The sequence below is a fragment of the Cryptomeria japonica genome, chromosome 11 (assembly GCF_030272615.1).
Source record: "Cryptomeria japonica chromosome 11, Sugi_1.0, whole genome shotgun sequence".
In the NCBI taxonomy this organism is placed as follows: Eukaryota; Viridiplantae; Streptophyta; class Pinopsida; order Cupressales; family Cupressaceae; genus Cryptomeria; species Cryptomeria japonica.
In genome coordinates, this window is record NC_081415.1 from 541,989,684 (window position 1) to 542,017,092 (window position 27,409).

Here is a 27,409-nt window from a genome sequence, read left to right on the forward strand (position 1 = left end):
TTAAATTATCTTTTGAAAAATAATTTAAATATATTAAATTTAATGTCCAAACTTAGGAAAGACAACTATATCTTCCAAACGGTAGGGAGTTGGGTTCTGAAATTTGAAACACGCATTGATGGTAGGAAAACGAGCCAACATCATCATTTATTCCTCATGACGATACCTAGGATGAGAGATTTTAATCATTTTTGGGCGAGGGACATCAAAAAAAGAAATTTTAATATATGATAAACTATGAACTGGGTTCAGGCGAAAATTAGCCACATGACACAAAATGATGCTTAGAACATATCTATCAAATGATTTCCTTCAATTCTTAGTAATTTTCAAAACTCATCCATTTTTGATATTATGACTGATATCGACCTTGAATCACATGCTCACTGCTTACGTATAAACACCTATTGGATCTTCATTCAACATTGAGACCAATTTGAAGTTTAAATTTTAGGTATGCCAAATATGGGGGCAACAGACTTTAATAGCTATTTCAAGTGGGAAACGACTTTGTTGAAGACTAGGGTGGTCATGATTCCAACAAAGGGAGTATATCCAAGTGAAGCTTCAAAAAGTTGTCAATGTTGTTAAGATTTCCTAGGAATGAGTAATCATTGTAACATGCCACTTAAAGCAACAGAGAAAAGAGGTCTACAAACTCCATCTTGTAGTAAAATAGTTACAACCCACTAGAGCAACTTTTTAGGATTGACTACAATCAATGTACCTCCAAGGATGTCTTCCTCCCTAGCTCTTATATGAAATTGTTCTAATATGTTCATATACTAATTGGATGGTACTTTCAATTTTCCTTTTAGAGAAATCATGTAGCAATATGATTTATATTATATTAATAATGTAATGTTGACTGGCCTTTTTATTTTAGTTGTTAGCTAAAGGTAATTTAAGTTATCAAAAGATATACAAACAATTAAATCCAATGGTCAAGACCTAATGGACAACCATTGTTCCCTTAAAAAGTACTTTCACAATGAAGAGGGGTCAATTTATACAAAGCATTGTCCTCGTTAATTTGTAATTGGACACTACCTTTAAAATAAAACAAATTGTTAGTCTTGTGCAACCATGCTTGGTACGACTTGTTATTGTTATCTTGCACTACAAATGCTTGTATTGATTGTTTAGTTTCAGCAGTTAATAACTATATCACTTAAATGTAATGAATACTAGATGGAACATCTGAGCTTACGTAAAAAGGGGACTTGGAAACAACTACTTCTGAAAGATAGGTCTTGAAGATTGACTTGATATCACCACCAAATGCATAAAAAAGAAGGGTTATGAAGCTTCACTATGAATGGTTCATTAGGTACCATTTGTTTTTGTGTTTTCAAATGGGGTGGGAAGCCATGCATGAATGATTGTGAGAAAAACTTCAAGATCAAATGCACTTTACCTGAAATTAGAGATAGGTGGCTTCTCAAGGATCCTTGCTTAATAGGCACAAGTCTTGACATTGTTGATTGATTTTATCCAATGATTTACATTTGAGTGAAGCATTCAAAGCTGAAGAGTGTGAGCATCACTAGATATATTGAGTGAAGCATTCAAAGCTGAAGAGTGTGAGCGTCACTAGATATATTGAGTGAAGCATTCAAAGCTTAAGAGAAGGATCCTTGCGAAACCACACTATTCAAAAGATGGGTTATTAATTCAATTTTAACATGCAGAGTGGTCCAGATTTCCATAATGGCTATTTGTATATTTGTTTGTTTACCGCCATATTCTTTCTAGAATGCAATCTTCAGAATTTTGCTTTCCCTATTTTTCATCAAATTTTGGTCTCTCCCTCCCTAATTAATTAACTGGGGGAGATGTTTTCTTAGCAACAATGACCACAAAGAATGTCAATCTTCATGCACAATAGATAAATTATAGAAAATTCCCCCGTCAATATTTTCAGTAAACTTATGACGTCTAATACTTTTGTTTATTTATGCATTGTTATCTGCCCCTTGTTGCTGTTATCACATGAAATGAAATGAAAATGTGACTTTTTAAATGCAAATAAAGCTTACTTCAAATAATTCTATTCTTGATTTCCTTAATTTAAAAAAAAAAAAAGATGAATTGTAATTTACTCAATAAAATAATGTTAGCTAGGAAACACTACAAATGTAATCTCATTGAAAACTAAGGAACGTGATGAAGCTAATAACTTTAATTGCAAGGAAATAATCCATTATTTTTTAAGAAATCTGACTCTATAAATCAAAATTCTCGGGAATTCAAAAAATACTTGTCACCTTTACAACATTCTTATAGAAAGAGCAAAACATAATCGATCAAGAAACAAGCCAATTTTCATATGAATTGCATATTTAAATAAACACAACTTGAACTATGTATCCTCATCTTCTGAATCAATAGCTCAATAACCACAAATGAAATATAATATTAAAGTGGAGATCACAGATGAAGCTAAGCAAGATGTCTGCACTGCAAGTACTCTTGCAAACAACAAAAGAGACTCTAATGAAAGAAACTACCAAAAGCAACACACATATTGGCATCTTTGATAGCATTGCTCACATGGCACAGCAATAACTCTGCAAGTTAAACATAGGTTAAACATGAAAAAATATCTAATTGGCAGGAAATGCAAGATTAATATCTCATTATTTCACTACATCAGGTACCAAAACTGATGCCTTCAAATTTTATTTTTTAGTGATGGAAAAAGAGTTTGTCGAGTACCTTACCAGTGCACTCACAAGTGGCATGTAAGGTGTGACCTCCTTTTAACTTTTCTAGTCAAATTTTGTTAGGAACTACAACTTCCTGTGTCAGCCTACAGAATACATCCTTGAATTTTCGAATTCTGTTCGAGAATATATTTTCCAATCAAAGTTTTCACCAAATTCTAGAACATAAGTATGAAACTTAACAAGTGATAACCTGTGACCAACAGATATGTAGGTGTTTATCTTTCTCTCTAAGCTAGAATACAACCGAGACTCATTTGCTAAATCCAAAGCACTAGTAGCTTCATCCAAGAAAGCCATCTTTGGCTCATGCAGGAGCAACCTAGCAAATGCTAATCGCTGTTGCTCCCCGGCACTGAGTATGTCTGCCCAATCACAACAAACACCAAAGCCTCCTGTTCTTCCAGGAAGATCGGCCAATGAAACATCATTAAGGAAGATTGACAACTTTTCATTGCTAAGATTTGTAGAGCACTTATTGGACACTGGAAAGAGCATTTGATCCCTGAGTGTACCAAGTGTCATGTATGGTTTTTGTGGGAGGAAAAAGGTTTCCTTTTGGGGTGGTCCTTGAATCATGCCTCCACCCCTGTTCCAAAGTCCTGATATAGCTCGTAACAAGGAAGATTTGCCACATCCTGAAGGGCCTATAATCAGTAATGATTCTCCTTGTGTGAGTGAGAAACTCAAATCCTTGATAAGTAAAGTTTTTAAGTTGGGAGTTGTTACACATAGTCCCATGGTAACTAAATCACGTCCCACTTCTCGCGATATAACACCTGTGCAAGAAATTACAATGAGTCTATAGATGGAAGGAAGCTCACGAAATGCAAATACTTTATAAATAATTATTTAATATCCCAAAAGAAAAGAAAACATACCAGTGGGAATCTTCTCTATTAGAGGTTTTAATTCAGAAGATACTCGCAGTATCTCTGAATTATTCTGTGAGTAAAGATCAAATTTAGCAAGGTGATTACCCAGAGCTCTATGAAGTGCATCTAACCGCTCTGTTTGTGCTGCAAGACCACTGCAAAGTTCATAAATTAAACCCTGGCAGATGGAGACAGCAACTAAAAATGAAGATCTTAAGAAGCATACTTCCTATCCCATCACTATTTCTAACTTATTTCTATAGCTTGATAAGGTCCAATTCTTGAATGTTCGTTGGGATGGATGATCATTATACGACAACCAGTTATTTCTGTCCCATGAATGTTTAGTGAAAAATGCATAGAAGATTTTTGGCATGACTAGAATAACTTAGTAACATTTTCATTTGTTATTAGTATTTTCCACTTCTCTAACCTTTGAAATATATCACTCGGACAATCTCATAAATGCTCTATTCATAGACCTCTGACTTCTCAATCATTTTTTGATGCCTTGCTTCAAAGTTCAACTAATAATGCAGATATATTATTATATTGATAATGATGTACTCGTACCCAGGAAACAAGCAAACCCATTCTGTATCAACTCCAAACCTCATGTAACCAAAAATAAATACAAATTGGTTTGTTATTTGGATAACCCTACATTGGTAAGAATTGTGAGACAAGGATGACTTATGACTTATAACACATTACAGACTCTTGGTGAGGAAAGAAGCTCGAAGGTAAAAAAGCCCAAAGCAATGGATTACATTCACCATTCCTCCCATGAACCAAATCCCAGGCAATCTCCGTGCCACAATATTTTAAATTGTATGAATCTAGCTGTGTTGTGTAGGAGCAATGTTGATGAGTCAATATTAATGAAAAAAGATAATAGAACTAAAACAAAAAATACTGTATTAATCTATGAATTTTGAAGATGGCATACTCTAGAGACGTGATTATCTATCCTCTAGCTGTCTATGCTATGATCTCTGCTTACTCTGTCTATCAAAAATAATACTACAAAGGCATATAAATTTATAATACTTTGACAAGAAAGACAGTTACATCAAGAGCGGTTAAAAAAAGATTGTGTTAATAGTTGTTGATAGTTCACTTTCCAATGGATGTGACAATTCATCTCCTAAGTAGATGTTGTATGGAAATGTCCATTGATGTATTGCAAGCCTTAAAAGCACAGTCTAGCATGGCATTGTACGGCATGAAGGCCTATCTTCGCATGTGAGTAAAACAAAAACTTCTTGTCACAACACACCCCAACTCATTTCGAACCAAAGACCAACTTTAGAACTCTAATATTTGGTTAAAATGTTTTGCTAGTTTGTGTTCCTAGGTTCATCCTTCATTCTGAATCTTTGTGTGGTTCTTTTAAAGTTTTCTATTTTATTCTTTAAAGGCGAGCACATTTGAATCTTTGTTTTGATGTATTTCTCTAGTTTTGTTCTTGGGTTGTTTCAATGGTTTCATTTTTCTATTATTCTCTCGGTTTGCTTTATTTAAATTTGTTGAGCTACTGCTCATGGACCAGCTAGGAATCAAACCTAGGACTTTCCATTTGCTGCTGGAGTACTCTTCAACTAAACTACTAGCCCCTTTGTGGCTAGTCCAACATTGGTCCAAGAGTGACTTATTTCCAACATCCACCCATAAGCCACACTGCAAATGCTTTGTGATGTTCCCAACTCAAGCCATGAGGCTTAAAAGTGCATTGGTTGTCCATTATGGATTACCCAAGAGGAAGAGGATGTAGAGCATTATTGGGTAAGTTTAGAGTCTTTGGCTTGTATTCTATTCTATCTTAAGTTGTGGGCACTTCTTTTTATAAGACTTAAGGGAACTTGAGTGGTTTTAACTCGTGGGCACATCTGTTTATGCAACTAAGTGACTCCCAGCCTAAAGACTTAAATTGTCCCCCTTTACATGTAAACTGATTTTAATAAGCATGTGATAAAAAGGCCAAAAGGGATTTTCAAGGAGTCTGTTGGCTCATTTTTAGAGTTTTATTCTGGAGCATTAGATTGAGTTGGTAGTAGATCAAGGGCTGAGGTAAATCATCTTTTTGGGAGTTATTTAACATTATAGGGTTCTTTCAGAGCTCATCATGTTATCAATCTTTAATCTATTGTTGCTACAATCTTTGGCTTAAGCTCTGAAAACCTTGAGTACTATCCCTAGTTTCAAAGAGACATATGGACTCCCCCTAGTCAAAAGGGTGTGTTTCGGTGGAAGGGCTTTCGTCTATGATGCCCTAGCACATTATTTTTAGAGCTGCAATTCCTTATCAGATTTAAAAGACCATTTTTTGAAGGTGAAATTCAAGCATCATGTTCAAATGTGGGTTAACTACAGAAAGGTGTCTTCATATCATAGTTACAGGACTCACAAGTCCCAAGGTGAGTCACCTCTGCCGATGCCAAAGGACCCTAGACTGAAACTCGGTTGAGTTTGGCCGAGTCTGCGCAAAAAAAAATTAAAAAGTTAGTGTAGTCTCCATTAGAGACAAATTTCAAGGACGTGAGGAGTGATAAAGCCAATGCAAACCTTGGACTTTGATAAATATTCTACAAATATTATTTTCTGAGCATTAGATATCAGCCAATAGAAAAAATAACTCATGATGCCTTTATAAAATAATAAAAGTCGTTTGATCTTTTGGGGGCACTGCCCCCATAAACCCCCGTGGGGGCACTGCTCCTTGACCCCGCCTTGTACCGCGACAAGGAGCGCGCCAAAGGCACTGCCCCTGGACCCCACAAGGGGCGCTACCTCCAAACCCCCGTTGAATAATTTGGGAGGAAACTGCATCGATAAAAGGGGGGAAAATTTAACCTTCGAGTCTAATTAGGCTCCATGTAACAACATTGGTCAATATTTATATCAAACTTAGATTTATGAAATTCTCTATTAAAGTTATTTCTACGAATCCATCCAATGATAGTTGTTCATTTATTATGATTTCGTTGCTATTCAGTGTGCAAATATCTTTGTTTAGTTGAATAAGATTGAATGTAAATATGTTGGAAGACACAGTTGGTAAGGTGCACCATGTTGTAATACTCTGAGTTCTTATTAAAAGCCAAGCTTGTTACAAACCAAGTCTGCTCTACAAATATTATTTTCTGAGCATTAGACATTTTGCAAATGTTTGTTATAATTGTTTGGAATATATTACAAGAACTTGGGGTGAAATCAATATGGGTATCTCACAGTGGTATCAGAGATTTGACCCTACCAGCCTGTCGGGTTAAGAGTTGCAGTTGTCAAACAAAGATGAAGTCCAATCAAAATCACGTTGAGGAATTCAATACAGAGTTTATAAAGTGTTTGCAGGTGTTCCACAAATATCAAGAAGATTTTATGAATTAGATTCATTAGATTTCCACAGTCCATGTCGTTGATTTGCATTTATAATATCCTCTCTTGAACAAAAAAAACTCATGCTAAATAATATGATCAAATAAGGGAACTCTAAGGTTTCCAATGCAAACGATCGACTCTATATTCTAGATAGATTTAGTATTTTGATGTGATAATGTTGGTGATCACAAAGGGACTTACATTTTGCTGGATGTGGAACACTAAACTTGCTTGGAAAATAAAAGACAAATGGATAAAAGGTTAGAGAAGTCGAATCTAAACTTAAGGACAATGATGATAATAGATGATGCTTCGATAGACAAACTCCTTCAAACCAAGCTTTGCTTTGTCGTGATAACAACAGCTACACAACATTAGTGTGATCTCAAAAGATAATGAAAGATTTTCATACTGACAACCAATCATTCAAATACCCAATACCGGCACAATCCAAATGAAACATTCACAATCGAATTGTTGCAATAATGAGGTTCAGGCTAGCTTTACATCACAGCTTACAATCAGCAAACCACAAAAATTCTGAACCGAGGAATTCAACACATATCATTGCATTTCTCCATTAAGACCAATGAACTTTAACTCACTGAGAAGTAACAAGAAACCATACAAATGTTGAAACAACACATAAAGATCCACCATGCTTCAATGAAAATCATGTATTAATTCCACCATAGTCTTGGCAACAATCTCTAGCTTTCTCCTCCTATATAATGCTAATTGCTAAATTGTCTATTAGCCTTTAGAAATGAGAACGTAGTGTCTTATATAAACATTCCAATTACAATTCAGGGACTAGGATTGATTTGAAATCAATGGCCAAGATTACATGATGAAACCCTAATTAGGGTTAGTTACAACTGTTAATGCATGGTAGCTTATGCAAGATAAGATATTTCTAACCTTCCTTGTTCTGTTATTTACATGCTTCATGTCTAAACTTATATTGCATATGATTATCGGATTTTACAAACATTGCTTAGCAAGTATTTATCGGGTTATTAGTCGATACATACTTGCTATCGGGTGCATAACTATTGGCACCGATCCACATCTGTTATCGGGCTTAATCATCGGGCATATTTGTTATCGGGCTTAATACATACACCACTTCATTTGGAATTAACAGTGGTTAACAACTGCACCGGTTGGATTACATACATCGTGCATTTTGAATCATCAGTGTTTACATGAACCGATTCATTATCTTGATCAATCATTATATTATATTACAATATGCTATCGAGGTTTTGAACCGATAAACAGCCTTGTGTTAATGGTATAATTACAAAGGCACCGATCAATGGGTGCATTGATCGGTCATGCCTAAAAGGCATGACCGGTCAATACACCAATTGACCGGTTGCCTAAATGATATATATACCAATTGAATTCATTTGGAGGAGACATAGAAAACATAAAATGATCTCTCTTTCAGACCTGCAAATAAAATCAGAATTATTAGACATCAACATAATTCCTCATATACATTTATAGCATACATAGTTCATAACTTGTTCTTTAATTGAAATTGAAATAACTTTACATGGTATCAGAGCCAAGGTAATCGAACCTAAGGCTATTCAATTTTGATAAAATTCAAGGACTAAGTTACAAACTACATCACATTTCCATAATGGCCAACGCTATCAGATTCGAAGATAGACTCGGAGGTAGCGAAGATTTTTCAGCTTGGAAGTTTAGAATCAAAATGATTTTAAGAGAAAACAAAGTTGATTCATATGTCCAAACTGAAAGTGCACAACCAGAAGATGAAACCGAGAAATCCACATGGATCGAGGGAAATGATAAGGCTATTAAAATAATAGTGGATGGGGTAAGAAATAATATAATGCCCATCATTAGAAAGCAGGAGACGGCTTATAAAATGTTCAAGGCACTTGAAAAGACATTTGAGATATCAAATGCAAGTCGTACTCTAGCACTAAAACGAGAAATAAATCATATCACCATGAACAAAGGGGAGACAATCAACGCCTACTTCATGCGGATATCAGTTCTAAAAGATGAACTTGCAACTTTGGACTACGAGATCCGAGGCAAAGAACTAACACTCATTGCTTTAGATGGGTTGCCTAGTGGATGGAGCACATTCGTCCAAGGCATCAGTGCAAGGTCCAAATATCCTAAGTTTGAAAGACTAAGAGATGACTGTCTACAAGAAGAATCCCGATTGAACAAAGTAGGAATAAAACAGAAGAATATAGATGAAGACTTGCAAGTCCTAAATACAAACATCAATAAAAGGTACAAAAAGAAGCAATTCAAGAAAAGAAAAGCCAAACAAGGCAAGAACACTTCTAAGAAAGACCTATCACATGTTCAATGTTATAGGTGTGACAAATTCGGACACTATGTTGCAAACTGTCCGGAGAAAGGGAAGCAAGCCACATTTGCAAAAGTGAAGAAATCTAGAAAAGAAAATGACTCCGAGAACTATGTCCTCTACTCAGCACTTACAAGCCATACTTCAAACAAATCTAACTCATGGGTGATCGACAGTGGTTCATCTAGACACATCACCGGCTTTAGAGAAATACTAGACTCCATGATAGAGAAAGATGATGAGGAAGTAACCATCGGAGACGATTCTTCACATCCAGTCAGAGGAATTGGAACCTGCACCATCAAACTGAAGTCAGGCATGTCACTACGACTTGAAGAAGTACTATATGTTCCAGGCATCAAAAGAAATCTAATCTCCATATCAGCACTAGAAGATCAAGGATACAGAGTGACCTTCATGGAAAACAAGGTGTTGGCTTGGCCAAAGAGATCCTCCATCAAAGACGCTAAGGTCATTGGTCGAAGACAAGGCTATTTGTATGAGCTATGTACAGAGCCCAATCTAGCATTGATCCATGAAGCAACTAATGCAAATGAAGTATGGCATAGGAGATTAGGTCATCTGAATTATAGAGCTTTGTCAACCATGGGAAACCTTGTCACAGGTCTACCTAAGTTGAAGCAATATCATTCAGAGGCTTGCAAAGGGTGTGCCTTAGGTAAAAATACCAAAAATGCATTTCAGAATAGTACTAGGAAAACTAGCAAAGTTTTGGAGTTAATTCATTCTGATGTATGTGGACCTATGTCCGTACCCTCGCTAGGGGGATTTTTGTACTATGTAATTTTTGTTGATGACTACTCTAGGAAGACGTGGATCTACTTTCTGAAATGTAAAGAATCAGAAGAGATCCTAAGCAGGTTCAAAGAGTTTAAAACATTAACAGAAAATTTCTCTGAAAACAAAATTAAAACCTTAAGAACTGACAATGGGGGGGAATACACATCAGAACTATTTAAAGACTTTTGTAAAAATTCTGGGATTAAGAGGGAGTTATCAATACCTTATAATCCACAACAAAATGGAGTAGCTGAAAGGAAAAATAGGACCATAGTAGAAGCTGCCAAAGCCATGATACTAGATCAAAATCTAAACTTGAACCTTTGGGCAGAAGCAACCAACACTGCTGTGTACATACAAAATCGATGTCCTCATTCACACCTTGAAGATAAAACAACTGAGGAAGTCTTTACCAAAACAAAACCAGATATCAGCCATCTTAGGATATTTGGGTGTCCGGTCTATATTCATGTACCTAAAGAGAAAAGACTAAAACTAGAACCCTTTGGAAAAAGGGGAATACTTGTAGGATACAGTGAAACTTCTAAAGCCTACAGAATCTATGTACAAGGACAGAGAAATATTGAACTCAGTAGGGATGTAATCTTCGAAGAAGATTTAGCCTTCAAAAGGGCTCAAAATACAATAGAACCTGAAATTCATAATCCTACTTCTAACCTAGAAGAAGAACCTACTCCTGAGCTTCAGAGGGAGTATCTTGAGGAAACTATAAGTGAAACACAAAACTCACCTATAGATAATCACAAGAAAAGACCACTATGGGCCACCAAAACTATAGCAGAAGCTCAGAAGTTCGCTGCTCCTTCAGGAACCTTCAGGGAAAGCAAGAGGCCTAATAAATTCATCAACTATGTTGCACTTATGAATGATCTCTCTAAAGCTGAACCTAACAATGTTTCAGATGCACTCAAACATCAAGTATGGATAGATGCCATGACTAAAGAATATCAGTCCATTATGAAGAATGATGTTTGGGAGATCGTTCCTAGGCCAACCAAGAAGTCTGTCGTGTCTTCTAAATGGTTGTTTAAAATCAAGCATGCTGCAGATGGCAGTATTGAAAAACACAAGGCCAGATTTGTAGCTAGAGGGTTCTCACAGAAGGAAGGAATAGATTACGAAGAAACATTTGCACCTGTTGCCAGGTACACATCAGTAAGAGCTGTCCTAGCCATTGCAGCAGCAAAGGGGTGGAAGGTACATCAGATGGATGTTAAGACAGCATTCCTAAATGGCGAGATCATGGAAGAAGTCTACTTAGAGCAACCTGAAGGGTTTGAAATTCATGATGCAAAGTCTCATGTGTGTAGACTCAAGAAAGCTCTTTATGGGCTCAAACAGGCTCCCAGAGTTTGGTATGAAAGAATTGACACCTACCTCTCAAAGCTGGGTTTCTCTAAGAATGATGCAGATCCTAATCTCTACCTCAAAAGAAATAAAGGTGATATGTTAATATTAATTTTATATGTTGATGACTTATTAATTACAGGAGATAATCACCTAATAGATCAATGCAAGAAAGATCTATCCACAGAATTTGATATGAAAGACTTGGGGCTTCTTCATTACTTCCTAGGATTGGAAGTATGGCAGAATTCTGATAATATTGTATTGAACCAAGGGAAGTACACCTTGGACATATTGACAAGATTTAGAATGCTAAACTGCAGACCCATGACCTCTCCTATGGAAACCAACTTCCATAAACTTAAAGAAGCAGCAGCAGAATCAAGACCTACTGACCCCACTCAATACAGGCAGATGATTGGGTCCCTGATTTATCTAGTAAATACAAGGCCAGATATCTGCTATGCTGTTAATGCCTTAAGTCAGTTCATGTGTGAACCTAAGGAGATACACCTGGTTGCAGTAAAGCATATAATGAGATATCTACAAGGTACCCTAAAGCTTGGTCTTAAATATGAAAAGGTTGACATAGATCTACATGGATTTACAGATTCAGATTGGGCTGGTAGTGTGACTGACAGAAAGAGCACTTCAGGGTGTTGCTTCAGTTTAGGATCAGCCATGATATCTTGGATCAGCAGAAAACAATCTTCAGTAGCTCAGAGTTCCATAGAGGCTGAATATATTGCAGCTTCAATGGCTGCCCGAGAAGCAGTATGGCTAAGGAAATTGCTCGTGGGATTATTTGGAGAACCTATGAAACCTACAGTTATTCAGTGTGATAATCAAAGCTGTATAAAACTTTCTGTAAATCCAGTATTTCATGACAGGTCCAAACATATTGAGATTCCATATCACTATGTACGAGATATGGTTGACAGGAATGTGATAAAGTTAGAATATGTGTGTATAGGAGATCAGACTGCAGATATTCTGACCAAACCACTTTCTAGAGTGAAGGTTGATCACTTCAGAAAGGGTTTAGGTATGATAGAAAGGTAATCTGCTTTGTAATCTATACTTACATATATTTAAGATGTTTAATGTGTAAACTTTTTTGTCATGTCTGGACTATCTCTTGGCTTCTTGCCACCTGTGTTCATATCTAAGAGGTGACGATCTCTCAGATACTGAACACTTGTATGTAGACATCATAAGGTGACGATCTTATGATAGTCAAACCAGTAATCATGTTGGATCACTGGTAAGTCATGGATGTGCCATGACCATGTTGTGATACAACATTTGCACAAATGTTATTGCATTATCACAATTTGGATATAATGAGAAATTAAGCACTTCTCATATGATTATCCTTGTATTGCGTGTTAGGCAATACTGATATCACGTGTAGGTGATATCTCAACCATTGATCATGATTGGATCTCTGGTAAGTCATGGATTTGCCATGACTATATTGTGATAAACATTTACAAATGTTATTGCACTTATCACAACTTGGATATGATGAGAAACTAACCTTTCTCATAGACTTATCCGTAAGTATTGCGTTTTAGGCAATACTAATATCACGTGTTAGATGATATCTTGATGAATCTTACAAATCACATGTTTTGGTGATTTCTCACATGATCAGGTAATGATTCTCTTACTTTTATCACATGTTAAAATAATACTTTATGTCACATACTCAGGTGATGTTCTTCTATTTTGTATCATATGTCTTGATGGTACTTCTCATGTATAAATGATTTTTGTTGATTGACATTATCTTAGTTATTTAAAGGAAATGTGATGCAGGTTGCCTTATCTATCTTCCAAAGCGAAGAGGGAGTGTTAATGCATGGTAGCTTATGCAAGATAAGATATTTCTAACCTTCCTTGTTCTGTTATTTACATGCTTCATGTCTAAACTTATATTGCATATGATTATCGGATTTTACAAACATTGCTTAGCAAGTATTTATCGGGTTATTAGCCGATACATACTTGCTATAGGGTGCATAACTATTGGCACCGATCCACATCTGTTATCGGGCTTAATCATCGGGCATATTTGTTATCGGGCTTAATACATACACCGCTTCATTTGGAATTAACAGTGGTTAACAACTGCACCGGTTGGATTACATACATCGTGCATTTTGAATCATCGGTGTTTACATGAACCGATTCATTATCTTGATCAATCATTATATTATATTACAATATGCTATCGAGGTTTTGAACCGATAAACAGCCTTGTGTTAATGGTATAATTACAAAGGCACCGATCAATGGGTGCATTGATCGGTCATGCCTAAAAGGCATGACCGGTCAATACACCAATTGACCGGTTGCCTAAATGATATATATACCAATTGAATTCATTTGGAGGAGACATAGAAAACATAAAATGATCTCTCTCTTTCAGACCTGCAGATAAAATCAGAATTATTAGACATCAACATAATTCCTCATATACATTTATAGCATACATAGTTCATAACTTGTTCTTTAATTGAAATTGAAATAACTTTACAACAACTAACTCTCTTCAACAAATGAAAAAATTATAACATTTGGTCACATGTCCTCTTTTGAATTTGAACCAATAAGAAACAAGGTTAGGTAAGTTGAACTCAATGCCTTCCACATGGGTAGTTATCCTCCTTGTAGGATGAGTCAAGTTCATTGAAATTGGACACCTTGACTATGAATTATTTGATTGGTTAAGAATGATTACGCACCACATCAGCATGCTTATCTTGTGGATCATCACAAAGAAGTCTTCCAACTTGAGCAATATCTCTTAATACTCAACATTATCTCCTAGCTAGGCAAATTGTGATGGTCCATATTCCCGAATTGCATCATCTTTGATGATCAAGCTTCTAACTTTGCTCAACTCTTATGAAACTATCATTCATTCTTTGATCACATTTCAATTTTGATCTTCTTGTTTGCGAATTCTCCTTTGTGTTGTCTCCTTGATGGTGTTTGATCCTGAAATTCCTTGTCTTTAGCTTCCTTGGTGGAGTTCTTTGTTGGTGTTGGAAATAAGCCACACCCAGACCAACGATGGACTGGTCCAAGAGGGGCTAGTAGCTCAGTGGTAGAGCACTCCAACAGTGTATGGAAGGTCCTAGGTTCGAGTCCTAGCTGGTCCATGTCTCAACATGGTATCAAAGTCAGGTCCAGGCTAGGAGCCCCAAGCACACGAGAGGTGTGGCTTAAGGGAGGGTGTTGGTGTTGGAAATAAGCCACACTCAGACTGACGATGGACTGGTCCGAGAGGGGCTAGTAGCTCAGTGGTAGAGCACTCCAACAGTGTATGGAGGGTCCTAGGTTCGAGTCCTAGCTGGTCCATGTCTCAACATTCTTGAATGTGGAACATGTTGCAAACCTTATGTAAGTGCATTTTGAAGTTCTCCTGAAAGGTGGAACATATCCTTGACGTGATTGATTTCCTTGTAGTAGTCCCAGTTCAACGATATCTTGAATGCCTCTTTGACCTTGGGATCTTGGATTTCCAAAGGAAATTCAAGATAGTTGTAATTGTATCCCCCCTTATGTTGATCCTCACACTTGCTTTGTTGAGATGTTCCTTCCTTCAGTTGTAATCATTCCTCATTCATTATCTACCTTTTTGCCTTGAAAATCTTTTGTTATGGTTGAGTCCTTCATTTCATTTGCCTCCTTGTGCTTTCTTGTGCTTACTAGTGAAGTCCTCTCCTACAATGTTCTTTTCATCCTTGGAATTCCATATGCTTCCATCTTCTTCCCTGATGAGTTGATCTTGATATTTTGGAAGTTCTTGTCATTCATCTTCCTTCTTCCTTGATTCTTGAAAAGAAATTATACCTTGAATTACTAATATGAATTATGAAACGTAAGATTAAACTAAGGAAATGCAAGCCTTAGGACTCACCAGTCCCACAAGTCCTCACCAGGACTCGCAGAGTCCACAAACTATGAGCAAAACTATGCAATTTGGGGTAGAAGTTAATAATGCCTAAGAATGTTGAGAACAAATATGTCATCATAAATTTTTTGTAAAGAAAATGCAATGTTGTCTATAAGATGTGCCAGGTAAACGATGGATATCATACAATGCCAAGGACAACAAGTTGTACGGTGGAGGTGGAAGTAAACAATGCAAGAAGTCGACTAATATTTTGTCATACACTGAAGGAGTCAAATCACCATGTAAGAAGGAACTCATTAATGCCATTGTACAATATGATGTAGGGGAGGTTGTACGAGGAAATAGATAGGAGACCATACGATAGAATAGGAATGGGACGATGCAAACTTTGTACGATGTGAGCTTCTTGATATCATCTAATGAGTTGGCTTAGGCATACACCAAAGTTAGGTTGTACAACCTGGGAGAACTACCACACACCAAGGGAGAAAGCCCACCATATGACTGATGAAGGAGAGGCCATATGCTATGAGAAGAATGTCCTATGAACAATTTAATATGTTAGATGGGAGTGTGTCGTACGATGTGAGGAAGAGTTCGATGCCTTGGTCATACAATAGAGATTGTTAGACCCTTATGCTGATGTACGATTCAAGGGAACGCTTTATAACCAATACCCTTTCTCAAAATAATTTTTACCTTATGTTGTCGCACGGTTGGTCCATAAAGTTTTACTTCATGTCACCTTCTCTCTTTCCATGCTATGTGAATTGCATGTGACCGTACCTTTACATGTATTGGCTTAACTTTATGATAATGAGTTGGTTGTGCTTTATAACTAATCTTCTTATAATATCTCCCAACATTTAATATTTTAATATTATTTTTTGCCCTTTTCCTCATAACTTTATAATCATTTTCAATTTCGGCCATTTAATTCCATATTTTTGCTTTTATTTCCTTATCATGCCTGAACATACATGAGTCATATGGTCTTTTATAACAATCATTTTCACGGCATTTACACATAATCTAAGTCAAAAAATTTATCAACAATATTAGATGTTGGCATACCTTTTTCTAAATTTCAACCACCATCAATAAATATCCCTCCACAATATTGATACCAATTAACATCCTCCCTTTGTATTGTCAAGCTGCCTGTCGGTGTGTGTATAACTCACCATAGTCCACTTGTGCGGGGTAATGGAGGTTATTTGGTGTTCCTTTGCATATTCAATTACAACTTCATTGTATCTCAACTTTTCTGCTACCATATAACATTCCACCATTAGTAAAGAATGTAGCTTCAGGCCTTATCCATCCTCATCGACAGATTTGGGCCAATTGACCTCTTGCTTGTCATTTCCTTCACCTCTTGTGTTTGTGTCAAGTTCAAGGCTTATGTAACCCATCCTTCCAAAAGGAGCATGCAGTATCCAACAACCCTTGTAATGTCTTATCTTTGTAGCCAATAGGCCAAACAGACAAGTAGTCAAATGTGGATTTGTCCTTACTATGGTGACCTCTTTAGCCTCCTTGGCAATAGGTTGCTCTTCTAGTATTACTCCAAGCTAGTAGATAGGTTCATCTACACATGTTGTCCAATCCACCATGTTGATTGCAATCGTGGTCTCTCTTCTCTCCTCGTATAGCTTTGAACTGTTAATACTATCTTTCAATGTGGTGTCATCCAAACTTTCTAACTTAATAGCCCCATTGTGACATACTTCTTGGATTTTAAAGGGGTCAAGCAGCCATCTTTGAATTTTTTTGGTTTGATTTCATTACGACCGCTATATTCTAAAACCAATTGTCTAGGTCGAAACTTCATTCATCGAAGATATTTATCTCACCAATACTTCCTTCGTTTCTACATTGCCCAGTTGCCCACTAGGCAAGTACCCTTTGTTCGTCAAGCTTGTTCAACAAGAAAAGTCATTCTTTAAACTATACATATTTCCTAGCCAATTCTCCATGAAAATCCTCAAACTAGATACCATAGATTGGGAAAGAACCACCACTTCATGCCCATACATCAACTGGAATGGTATGTGTCCAATAGTTACCTTGTACATCATTGGGTATGCCCACAATACGGCAAGCAACTTTTCTTCCCAATCTACTTCTTCAATGCTATAGGACTTGCGAATGACAGAGATAAGCATTTTGTTTGTAGACTCGGCTTGGCCATTGGCTCTCGAGTAATATGGACTTGAGAGGTTGTGCAATATGCAAAACTCAATCATAATCAGGCAAATGACATGGTTCACAAATTTCCTCCCCGATCATTGGTAATTTGTATAGGGATGTTGTACCCAGTGATAGTTTGTTCATAAACGAATCTCATTGTATTGACTACCATATTATCCAGAAGTGCTCTAGCCTCTACCCATTTGGTTAAGTACTTTGTGGCTATGACAATATACCTTCACAAGTGTAGTTGGTTGACTTTGAGCGAACCAATGAAGTCGACTCCACAAGCCTTGAAGAATTTATGTGGTTATGATGGGAACAACGGCATATAATCTCTTTTTAGTGGTTTTCCAATCACCCTCTGACAAGGGTCGCATCCCACCACCCCTTCTCGGGCCTCCCTTTGTAGTGTTGGCCACCACAAACCCACCAAAAGAACTTTTCGGGTTGTGGCATTCGGTCCCATATGTCTTCTAGCAAGCCCTTCATGTGCTTTATTAAGTACTCTTGTATTTGTTCCTACATGACACGTCACCTCAAGACATGGTTAGACCCCATTTTATATAATAACCCATTAATTAGCAAAAATGCTTTATTCCTCAAGGCTAACTTCCTTCTATCTCCTAGTGGCATCTCCTTCAGAAAGGTGGAACGATGCAGAGCATCTACAACAACACTACTCTTAGGGTACTCATTGACCCAAACATCATTAAATTTGATAGGTTTGAGGCATCTAACAAGGTTAAATCCCAACATCCACAATTTGTTCATCAACCAACTCAATACAATAGAGGCATTCTTGTTACAAACAAACAATCATCTTACCAAAGCACAACTATCATCAACCAACCGCAAGATCTGATCAATTCAAACAAAACTGTCATTTTCATTATGACTGTCATAAGATTTCGGCAGTTTTGTATCAGTCGTTAATAACTTTTCCAAATGACAATATTTCCCCAATCGCTTCAGTGAAGTTTTAGATAACTTCATGACAGACCTTCAGTCCGATTTAGAGGGAGATCTAATGGTGAAAAACCAAGTTATGCCATTTTTCGTACGACAGGCAACCCTAGGAACAGATTCTGGTAAGTTTTAGAAAATTTGTCATAACTTTCAAAATACTCAATGAAAAGGCATCAAATCAAATTCCAAAGCAAAGTTAACTCTCCCTTATCCAACTTCCAATAGGTTTTAAGACTCATTCAATCAAAATACCAATAGAAATATGCCTTGGAAGCAGTAAAAACGTGACTGTCACAGTGACTGTCATAAATGTTGAAGAAGAACATCAATTTATCCATTGATTCTTCAAAATGCATTGCAAATGATTCACATAGAATTCACTTCCTTCCTCATTCCTTCTACCACTATTACATGAAATATTTGCATCCAAAAAAAATGGTTTACAAACTCTGTAACTGTCAACAATACTGCAGAATTGTGTGACAGTCAGAGGATTTAAAGTTCTAACTTTACAAACTCTCCTTCAAACTTTGTCACTGTTTTGAATTCGACCAAACAAGGGATTTTATAGCCTCCCATCAGTTTCATAACTGTTCCAACTGCTCCATGACCGAACTGCAACACTCGACAACATTTTAAGAACTTTTTTAGCTTGACAACCTTTGATGACAACTTGACAACTTTTGTGTTTGAACTCCAAACTTAATAAAACTTTGCATGGACACTCTAAACATCCTAATATAGACTCAAATAGACATTTTACATCAATTTTACCCTTCTTTGGGCATTTTGCACAATTGGACCTTCTTGACTCAATTAGGACCTTAATGGACTATTTGAACCATTGGTTTACATTGCCTTACAAGATGAATCATAATACTTTGAAATGACTCTTATTTCATCAAAAAGACTCATAACCTCATGAAATTGCCCATTAACCACATGGTGTACCTCTAGTACTAGGTGCTCCTGCACCATGGAAGTGGATAGGTATTCTCCAGCATTATCATACTGGGGAGTTAGTGCTACAATTTGGAATAAATGAGCATCTAGAAAATCTTCATTCAAACCCTCGAGTGGTTCACCCAACTTAATCCTTGACACTTGGTTGGCTATGGCATGGCTTTTCCTTGGCTGAACGATGATGGTAAATGTAAATTCTTTCAATAATAAGAGCCCCTTACTTACCTGACCTTGAATGATTGGCTTGTTCACCAAGTACATGAGTGTCTAGTGATTGACATAGAATCTAAATGGTGTTTGTAGTAGGCAATGATTGAACTTCTAAACAGAATAGACCATTCCTAGTGCTTCCCTCTTTGTCATGCTATAGTTCTTCTTTGCTTTTGACAGCAATTGGTTGGCAAAGAGGATTGCATGGTCCAATCCTTGGGGTCCCACCTATGCCATTGTTGCTCTGATTTCATAGTTTGATGCATCAACGTATACATGGAACTCCTTTAATCTGAGTATGCAATAATTGGTGAGCTAATTAGTCGTACCTTTAGTTCATTGAAGGCCGCCTCCTAATCCTCAATCCATGTGAGCAGTTGTTGTTTCCTTGTGAGTATGTCGAGCGGATAAGATATTTGATTTTTCGATGAATCTTTAGTGGCCAATGTGACCTAGGAATGATTTTACTCCTATGACAATTTGTGGTGCTTCCATCTATATGATCACCCTTATCTTGTATGGGTCGTTTTGAGCCCAGCTTTACAAACTATGTGCCCCAATAGTTTACCTCGTGGTACCATAAATCAACACTTCTTTGGGCTCAACACCATTCGTGTTGCTCGACATCGATCTATGCATTCCTTAAGAGCTTTCAAATTTGTCTCCAAAATATTGTAGATCAATTAATCATCAAAGAACACTTAAATTTTTCACCCACATTTTGAAAAAAAAAGTGTACATGATACTTTGGAAGCTTGTCAAAGCATTACACAATCCAAACAACATTTGGTTGTATGCGTACACCTTGTCTTCAACCATAAACATAATCTTCAACTTGTCCTCTTCCGCTATGCTTATTTGGTTGTACTCAATGAATCCATCGATGAATGAGTGGATCTCGTAATCCGTGACCTCTTCCAAGATCGAGTCAACAAAGGGGATTGTAAATGGGTCTCTAATGGTCATTGCATTCAGACTTCTAAAGTCAGCACATATCTGAATTTGTTCGGATTTCTTCTTCAGGGAGATACCTATTGGGAAAACCCAATCCCTGGTCTCGACCTTGAACAATTATGTCGGTTTCGAAACTGTTTTCTATTTCTTGGACTTTGTTTTCTATCTCTTCTTGGACTTTCATAGCATAATTCTTGCTCATTATGTAAGGTGGCTTCCATACAAGTTGTGCTCCCACCACTAGAGAAATTGTGTATACAACCTCAAAGGTATCCCCTTCAAATCCTTGTACGTCTAGGCAAAAGTGTCCTTGTATTCCATAAAGATTTGAATGTCATGTCCCCTCTTTAGCTCTGTCTAGTAGAGACATGTGAGTTAGCATATTATGGAGTCTTGTAGGCTGGCAATGGTGGATAGAGACTCAGTCAGGATATTCAATGTTTGGATTTGATGTTTCTGGCAGTAGTAGACCAATTTGGAGCAGTTCCTTGCTTTTAGGAGGCAGTTCCTACATTTTAGGAGGTAGTTCCTACTTTTAGGAGGTTGTGACAGCATCCAAGGTTGGGGTTCCATGAGACCATTCCTTGGTTTCAGTTTCAGGAGATTTGGGTGTGTTTCCTAGTTTCTAGGAGCATCCCTAGATTTTAGGGATGAGACTGCCAGTTGATCCATGATTTCCGACATCAGTCACAGACAGGTGACAGGTTCAGTTTCAGGCTTTTGGTGTGTTTCGAGCTTTCTGTAGCTATTTGGGTTATATTTTTAATATATTTAAATATTTCCTAAGTTAGCGTTTTAATATTTTAAATAAGGCTATGTCTATAGCCCTTTCGGAGTAATAAGGGGTTTTTGGCTTCATCTGGATTCGTATGCCCATGTGTTATAGCTTGTTGGAAAGGTCTTGAACTTTTCTAAATGATTTTCACTTGTCAGGGTCCTTTTGGCGCTTTGAGTTATTTTATATTGAAAAAGTGGCGTTTTCTCTATACTTGGGCGCCCAATATTGGGAAATATGACTTTATATTAAAGCACACTTTTCATATATCTTTAGGGTTTGATTTGGAAGGAAAGATATATAAGGAGAAGAAAACCTAATTTCTCATTATCTTTTACATATTGAAAACTTGTTTGGTGTGATATTGCTCTGGTAGAGCAATTCTTCAATCTGGGACGCAAACCCCATGATTGGTACTGGCTTTGACGTAGCCCTCAACTATTGATTGGCAGTGGATTCTTTTGGCATTGGCATTATTGGTCAGAGTGTATGCGCTATTCCTTGTGGAGATTCAGATTGCTTGGTGAGGGTTTCAGCAGGGTGGTTGAATTTCCCAGCTAGGGCGTGATTGTTTCAGCTTGATGCCACCATTATAGCAGGTACACTATACGCTGGAAGTGGTGAAGACTTTCATTCAGCCATAGCTGGTGTTCTTGGTTTGTGTTCATCATCTACCCTTCAGTTGGCGCCATTATTGGATGTAAGCACATCCCCAATGCGTAGGGAATAATCTGGATATTATAAATCAGAAATCTGCCTAGTACGAGTTGTATCAATTCTGATTTAATTGAATGTTCTTACTTGTTTCAGTTTCCTTCCTTATTTGCTGTTCTTTATTCATTACTTGCTTATATATTCAAAAAATACAAAATGAAACCAAACATTTTGCAACTTCTCTCTATTCTGTAAGACCATCAGCAAAAATCATAGGAAAATATAGTTTATTATTTTAAAAATTACAGCAGATCGGCAAGGGGATCCATCAGAGATCTTTCAGTGGTACCAGAGCTTTGATACCTGGTAGCCTGTGGGGTTAAGTTTATTTTTCTATGCATCCGGGGAGAACTGACATTTACAGATATTATACACGCAGAAGAGCTTAGTACGAGCGTGAGAGTGGGATAGAACAGGAACCCATCATGGCAGAAGGACAGGCAGGTGCCGGAGTGAATCAAGTAGAGGGAGACAAACAAGAGGGAGAATTGATGAGAACTCTCATCACTACACAGCCCAAGATTGCTCAGACTTTAGACAGAATACAGGAAACCCTGGAGCGTTTGGAAGTGGATAGACACAAAGGCAAATGGAGTAGATCAATGTCTTTGGCTGGGAGTCAGCATAGTCATAGATCGCACGCATCATCCAGGAGCTCCCTTCATTCCCCTAGGCATGAGCGGCCACATGTACAGGCTAGGGACAGGCCTTTACTTCCTCAATTTGCACCATACGAGCAATCGACACGGGAAGAACCACCAAAGGTGGAATTTTAGGATTCAGTCATGGCGGCTACAGCTGAGTGGAGAGCCCTACCCCCAGAGGTTAGGGATGTCTTTCCTTTTCCCCAGTATTGTGCACAATGCAGAGATACTGCCAGGTTCAGAGGAGACCGGGGCTATAGACCGCAGTAGCAAAACTATGACCTCAGTAGAGTTACTGGAAAAATCACATTGGCTACGTATGATGGGACTAGTGGAACAGGTGCACGAGCTTGGGTACACAAGCTGGATATATATCTTTCATTGAGACCCATGCAAGAACGTGAGGCCATTCAATTTGTCATCCTGCATTTAGAGGGGGTTGCCTATTACTGGTGGCACCATGGATTGGTCACCCAGGACCATGCCATGATCCACTCCTATGCAGAGTTCACTGAGCGCCTCATTTCTCGATTTGACCGTAAGGACACAGAGCTCTATTATAGGGAGTTGGCACATCTGAGACAGACTGGGCATGCAGAAGCTTATGTCAATGAGTTCCAGCGTGTTGCAGTTATGGTGCCTGACATGCCCCAGAGGTGCAATGTTATGTTGTTCATTGAGGGACTCCAGGATAGGCTTAAGGGAATGGTACGCGCCTTCAATCCAGCCACCCTTAAGGACGCCATAGATGTGACATTGAGGTTGGAAACCACTCCTACTTCTTATCAGACAAATAAGAAACCTTTCAGAGACTCATGACCTCCACAGAAGGCCAACACCTCACAGTTTAGAGATGGACAATCAGCTAGACCTCCTAGGATGGACCAAGAGACATGAAATGAATTGAGGAAGAAACTATATTTTTCCTGCAAAGACCCTTGGGAACCCGGACCCTTGGGAACCCGGACATCGTTGCATGGGTAAGGGCAAGGTTCACTTGATTGAGGTAACATCCGAGTTTGGGGATGAGGAGATACTAGACACTAATACTGAGGAAAGCCTAGAGGAGACTATGCAGGAACAGACGTAGTTGGAGATAGACATTCCTGAACCCTTGGCGGCAGCAAAAGTGACTATGGCTACCCTTTCCATTTATCCCAGATTTCATGCCTTTCGATTGAAAGGTACATTACAAGGGCAGCAAGTCATGAGCTTGGTAGATACAGGGGCCACTCACAACTTGATTGATCAGAAGTTGGTTGAGCAGCGTGGGTTACAGTCTAAGGTATTTGATGGTTTTGGAGTGAAGGTTGCGGATGGTGCAGTTTTGGGCTGTACTAGGAGGATTCCACAACTTAGCATTCAGATGGGGGATTATACCTTGACAGATGACTTTTATATTCTACCTCTGGATGACTATGATGTGGTTTTGGGCATGCAGTGGTTACAGGGTATTGGGAGGTATATTATTGATCACCACCGCATGCAGTTAGAGTTCCTGTCTGGCGGGAAGAAGATAATTTTGAGGGCAGCTTCAGACGGTGGACCTAAAGAGGTGTCTTCTCGCAGGATGGAGACTATTATTAGACATGATGATGTGATTTGGGCTACATGTTGTTTGGTGAAGTCCAAAACACCTACACCTCAGGATGGCAAGGCGTTACATGTTGATATTCAGTCGGTGATGGACCGGCATGGCAGAGTCTTTGGTAACATACCTCCTGGTGTACCTCCAGATAGAGGGTTTGAGCATGGGATAGAGATGGAGGATGGAGCTAAGCCAATGATTACCACTCCGTATCGTCATCCTAGAGCATACAAGGATGAGATTGAGAAGACTATTCATGAGTTGTTGGACATGGGCTTCATTCGCCCTAGCTCTAGCCCCTTTGCTTCTTCTGTGGTGCTTGTTAAGAAGAAGGATGGGACTCTGCAGATGTGTATTGATTACCGGGCGTTGAAAAAGAAGACAATCAAGAACAAATATCCTATTCCACGCATTGATGAGTTGTTGGATGAGCTTCATGGAGCTATCTACTTCTCTAAGATTGATCTTCTTTCAGGCTATCATCAGATTCGTGTACTAGCAAAGGATGTACACAAGACTGCTTTCCGCTGTCACTATGGGCACTATGAGTTTCTGGTGATGCCTTTTGGCCTTACCAATGCGCCAGCCACTTTCCAGTCCTGTATGAACCATATCTTCAACAAGCAATTGAGGAAGTCGGTTCTAGTGTTCTTTGATGATATCCTAATTTACAGTCGTACTTGGGAGGACCATCTCAGACATGTTGAGGAGGTACTTAGCATCATGGAGAGTCAGTCTCTATTTGCTAAGTTGTCCAAATGTGAGTTTGGACTTAGAGAGGTCTTATATCTGGGTCATGTGATCAGTGCTGATGGGGTGAAGGTGCATGAGGAGAAAATTTAGGTGATTCGTGATTGGCCCTGCCCTCGGAACATTACTGAGTTACGTGGATTCCTCGGTCTATGTGCTTACTACAAGAGATTTGTGAGGGGCTTCTCTCAATTGGCAGCACCCCTAACAAACCTCACAAAGAGAGGAGCTTTCAGATGGACAGAACAGGCACAGGGGGTCTTTGACAGACTCAAGGATGTTATGAGCACTTGTCCAGTTTTGGCACTCCCTGACTTCTCGCAGCCATTTGTACTTGAGTGTGATGCTTCAGGTGTGGGCATTGGAGAGGTGTTGATGCAGAACAGACATCCCATTGCTTACGAGAGTAGGAAGTTGCGTGATAATGAGAGGTTGTATTCTACATATGATAAGGAAATGTTGGCTATTATGCATGCATTAGCCAAGTTCAGACAGTATCTTGTTGGTAGCAAATTCGTGGTAAGAGTAGACCACAACAGTTTGAAGTATTTCCTTGATCAGACAGAGCTCAATGATCGTCAACAAAAATGGGTAAGCAAGATCCAGGCCTATGATTTTGACATTGAATTCATTAAGGGAAAAAATAATACTGTTGCTGATGCACTTTCTAGGAAACCATCACTTGCTGTCCTATGCTCATTGAGTGAGATTTCAGCAGATTGGAAGGCTCAACTTTTAGTTGAGTACTCCAAAAATCAGCATGCTTGTGAGATCATGGATGGATTGGTATTGGATGATAAGCACAGTGTGGTGGATGATGTCATTTACTACAAAGGCAGGGTATATCTTGTTTCGGGTTCTCAGTTGAAGAAACAGATTCTACATGCTTACCATGATACTCCTACCGCAGGACACCTAGGGTATGGTAAGACTTACAGGGCGGTTTGGGAGAGATTCTCTTGGAAGGGTCTCAAAAATGATGTTCTACGTCATGTCCGTGAGTGTATGGCGTGCCAGCAAAATAAGTCTGAGCATACTTTTCCTGCTGGTTTGTTGCAGCCCTTACCTATACCGGAACAGAAGTGGATAGGGATCTCTATGGATTTCATTACAGGTCTTCCTTGGGTTCAGGGGAAAGATTGTATCTACGTCGTAGTGGACAGGTTAACTAAATATGCCCACTTCTTTCCTATTGCAATTGATTTCACAGCATCTCAAGTAGTTGAGCTATTTTTCAGAGAGGTGTTTAGACTCCATGGCCTCCCCAAGACCATAGTGAGTGACAGGGATAGCATGTTCATGAGTTCTTTCTGGCAAGAACTTTTCAGGCTTGCAGGTACGGAATTGACACCTAGTACCAGCTACCACCCACAGACAGATGGGCAGACTGAGATTGTTAATAAGTGGGTTGAGGGTATTTGCGCAGCTATGTGGCAGGACAGCAGAAGGCATGGGTGCGTTGGTTGTATTTGGGCGAGTATTGTTATAATACTACACACCATATTCTATTGCTATGACTCCTTTCAGAGCCCTCTATGGTTACGATGCATTATCTTTTGTTGATCTGGTTGTAGGTGACAGCAGGGCTCCATTGGCACAGGATTGGTTACAGGAGAACCAGGATATCATGAGATCTCTCAAGGAGAATTTGCAGCAGGCACAGAATCAGCAGAAGGTCTACGCTGATCGGCACAGGACTGAGAGGGTATTTGAGGTGGATGATATGGTTTTCCTATGTCTGCAGCCTTACCAGCAGAGCACCCTTAAAAGGGGTGGAGCTGAGAAGCTCAAGCCTCGTTTTTACAGGCCATACAGGATTCTCAGGCGTGTTGGAGAGGTTGCCTATGAGATTGAGTTACCACCTGGCAATCGGATTCATAATGTGTTCCACATGTCCTGTCTAAAAAAGGCACTGGGGTAACATATTGTAGCATCTCTTGATCTACCTCCCTTGGATGAGGAAGGTAAGCTAACGTTGGTTCTTGAGGAGATCTTGGAAGAGAGGGAACGCCGACTGAGGAGCAGGGTGATTTGGGAGTACTTGGTTTGTTGGAGGGGTCTCCCCATAGAGGACGCCACTTGGGAGGGAGAGGCTATTTTGCAACATCCAGCTTTGCAGTTGCTTGTGGGCAAGCATCTCCGAGAGGGGAGGACTGTCATGTCCCCTCTTTAGCTCTGTCTAGCAGAGACTAGCCTATTATGGAG

General features: G+C 38.6%; 1 protein-coding gene across 1 annotated transcript in view; it reads right to left on the reverse strand.

Annotated features, from left to right (window-relative positions):
- Positions 1-2,588: 2,588 nt before the first annotated feature.
- The window catches only part of LOC131041699 (uncharacterized), a 158,199-nt gene continuing 133,378 nt past the window's right edge, over positions 2,589-27,409 (reverse strand). The window contains exons 9-10 of the mRNA XM_057974878.2: positions 3,608-3,756; positions 2,589-3,505 (exon numbers count right to left, since the gene is read on the reverse strand). Of these exons, the coding sequence (XP_057830861.2) occupies positions 2,808-3,505; positions 3,608-3,756 (847 nt within the window). The 3' untranslated portion in view covers positions 2,589-2,807. The remainder of the gene's footprint in view (positions 3,506-3,607; positions 3,757-27,409) is intronic.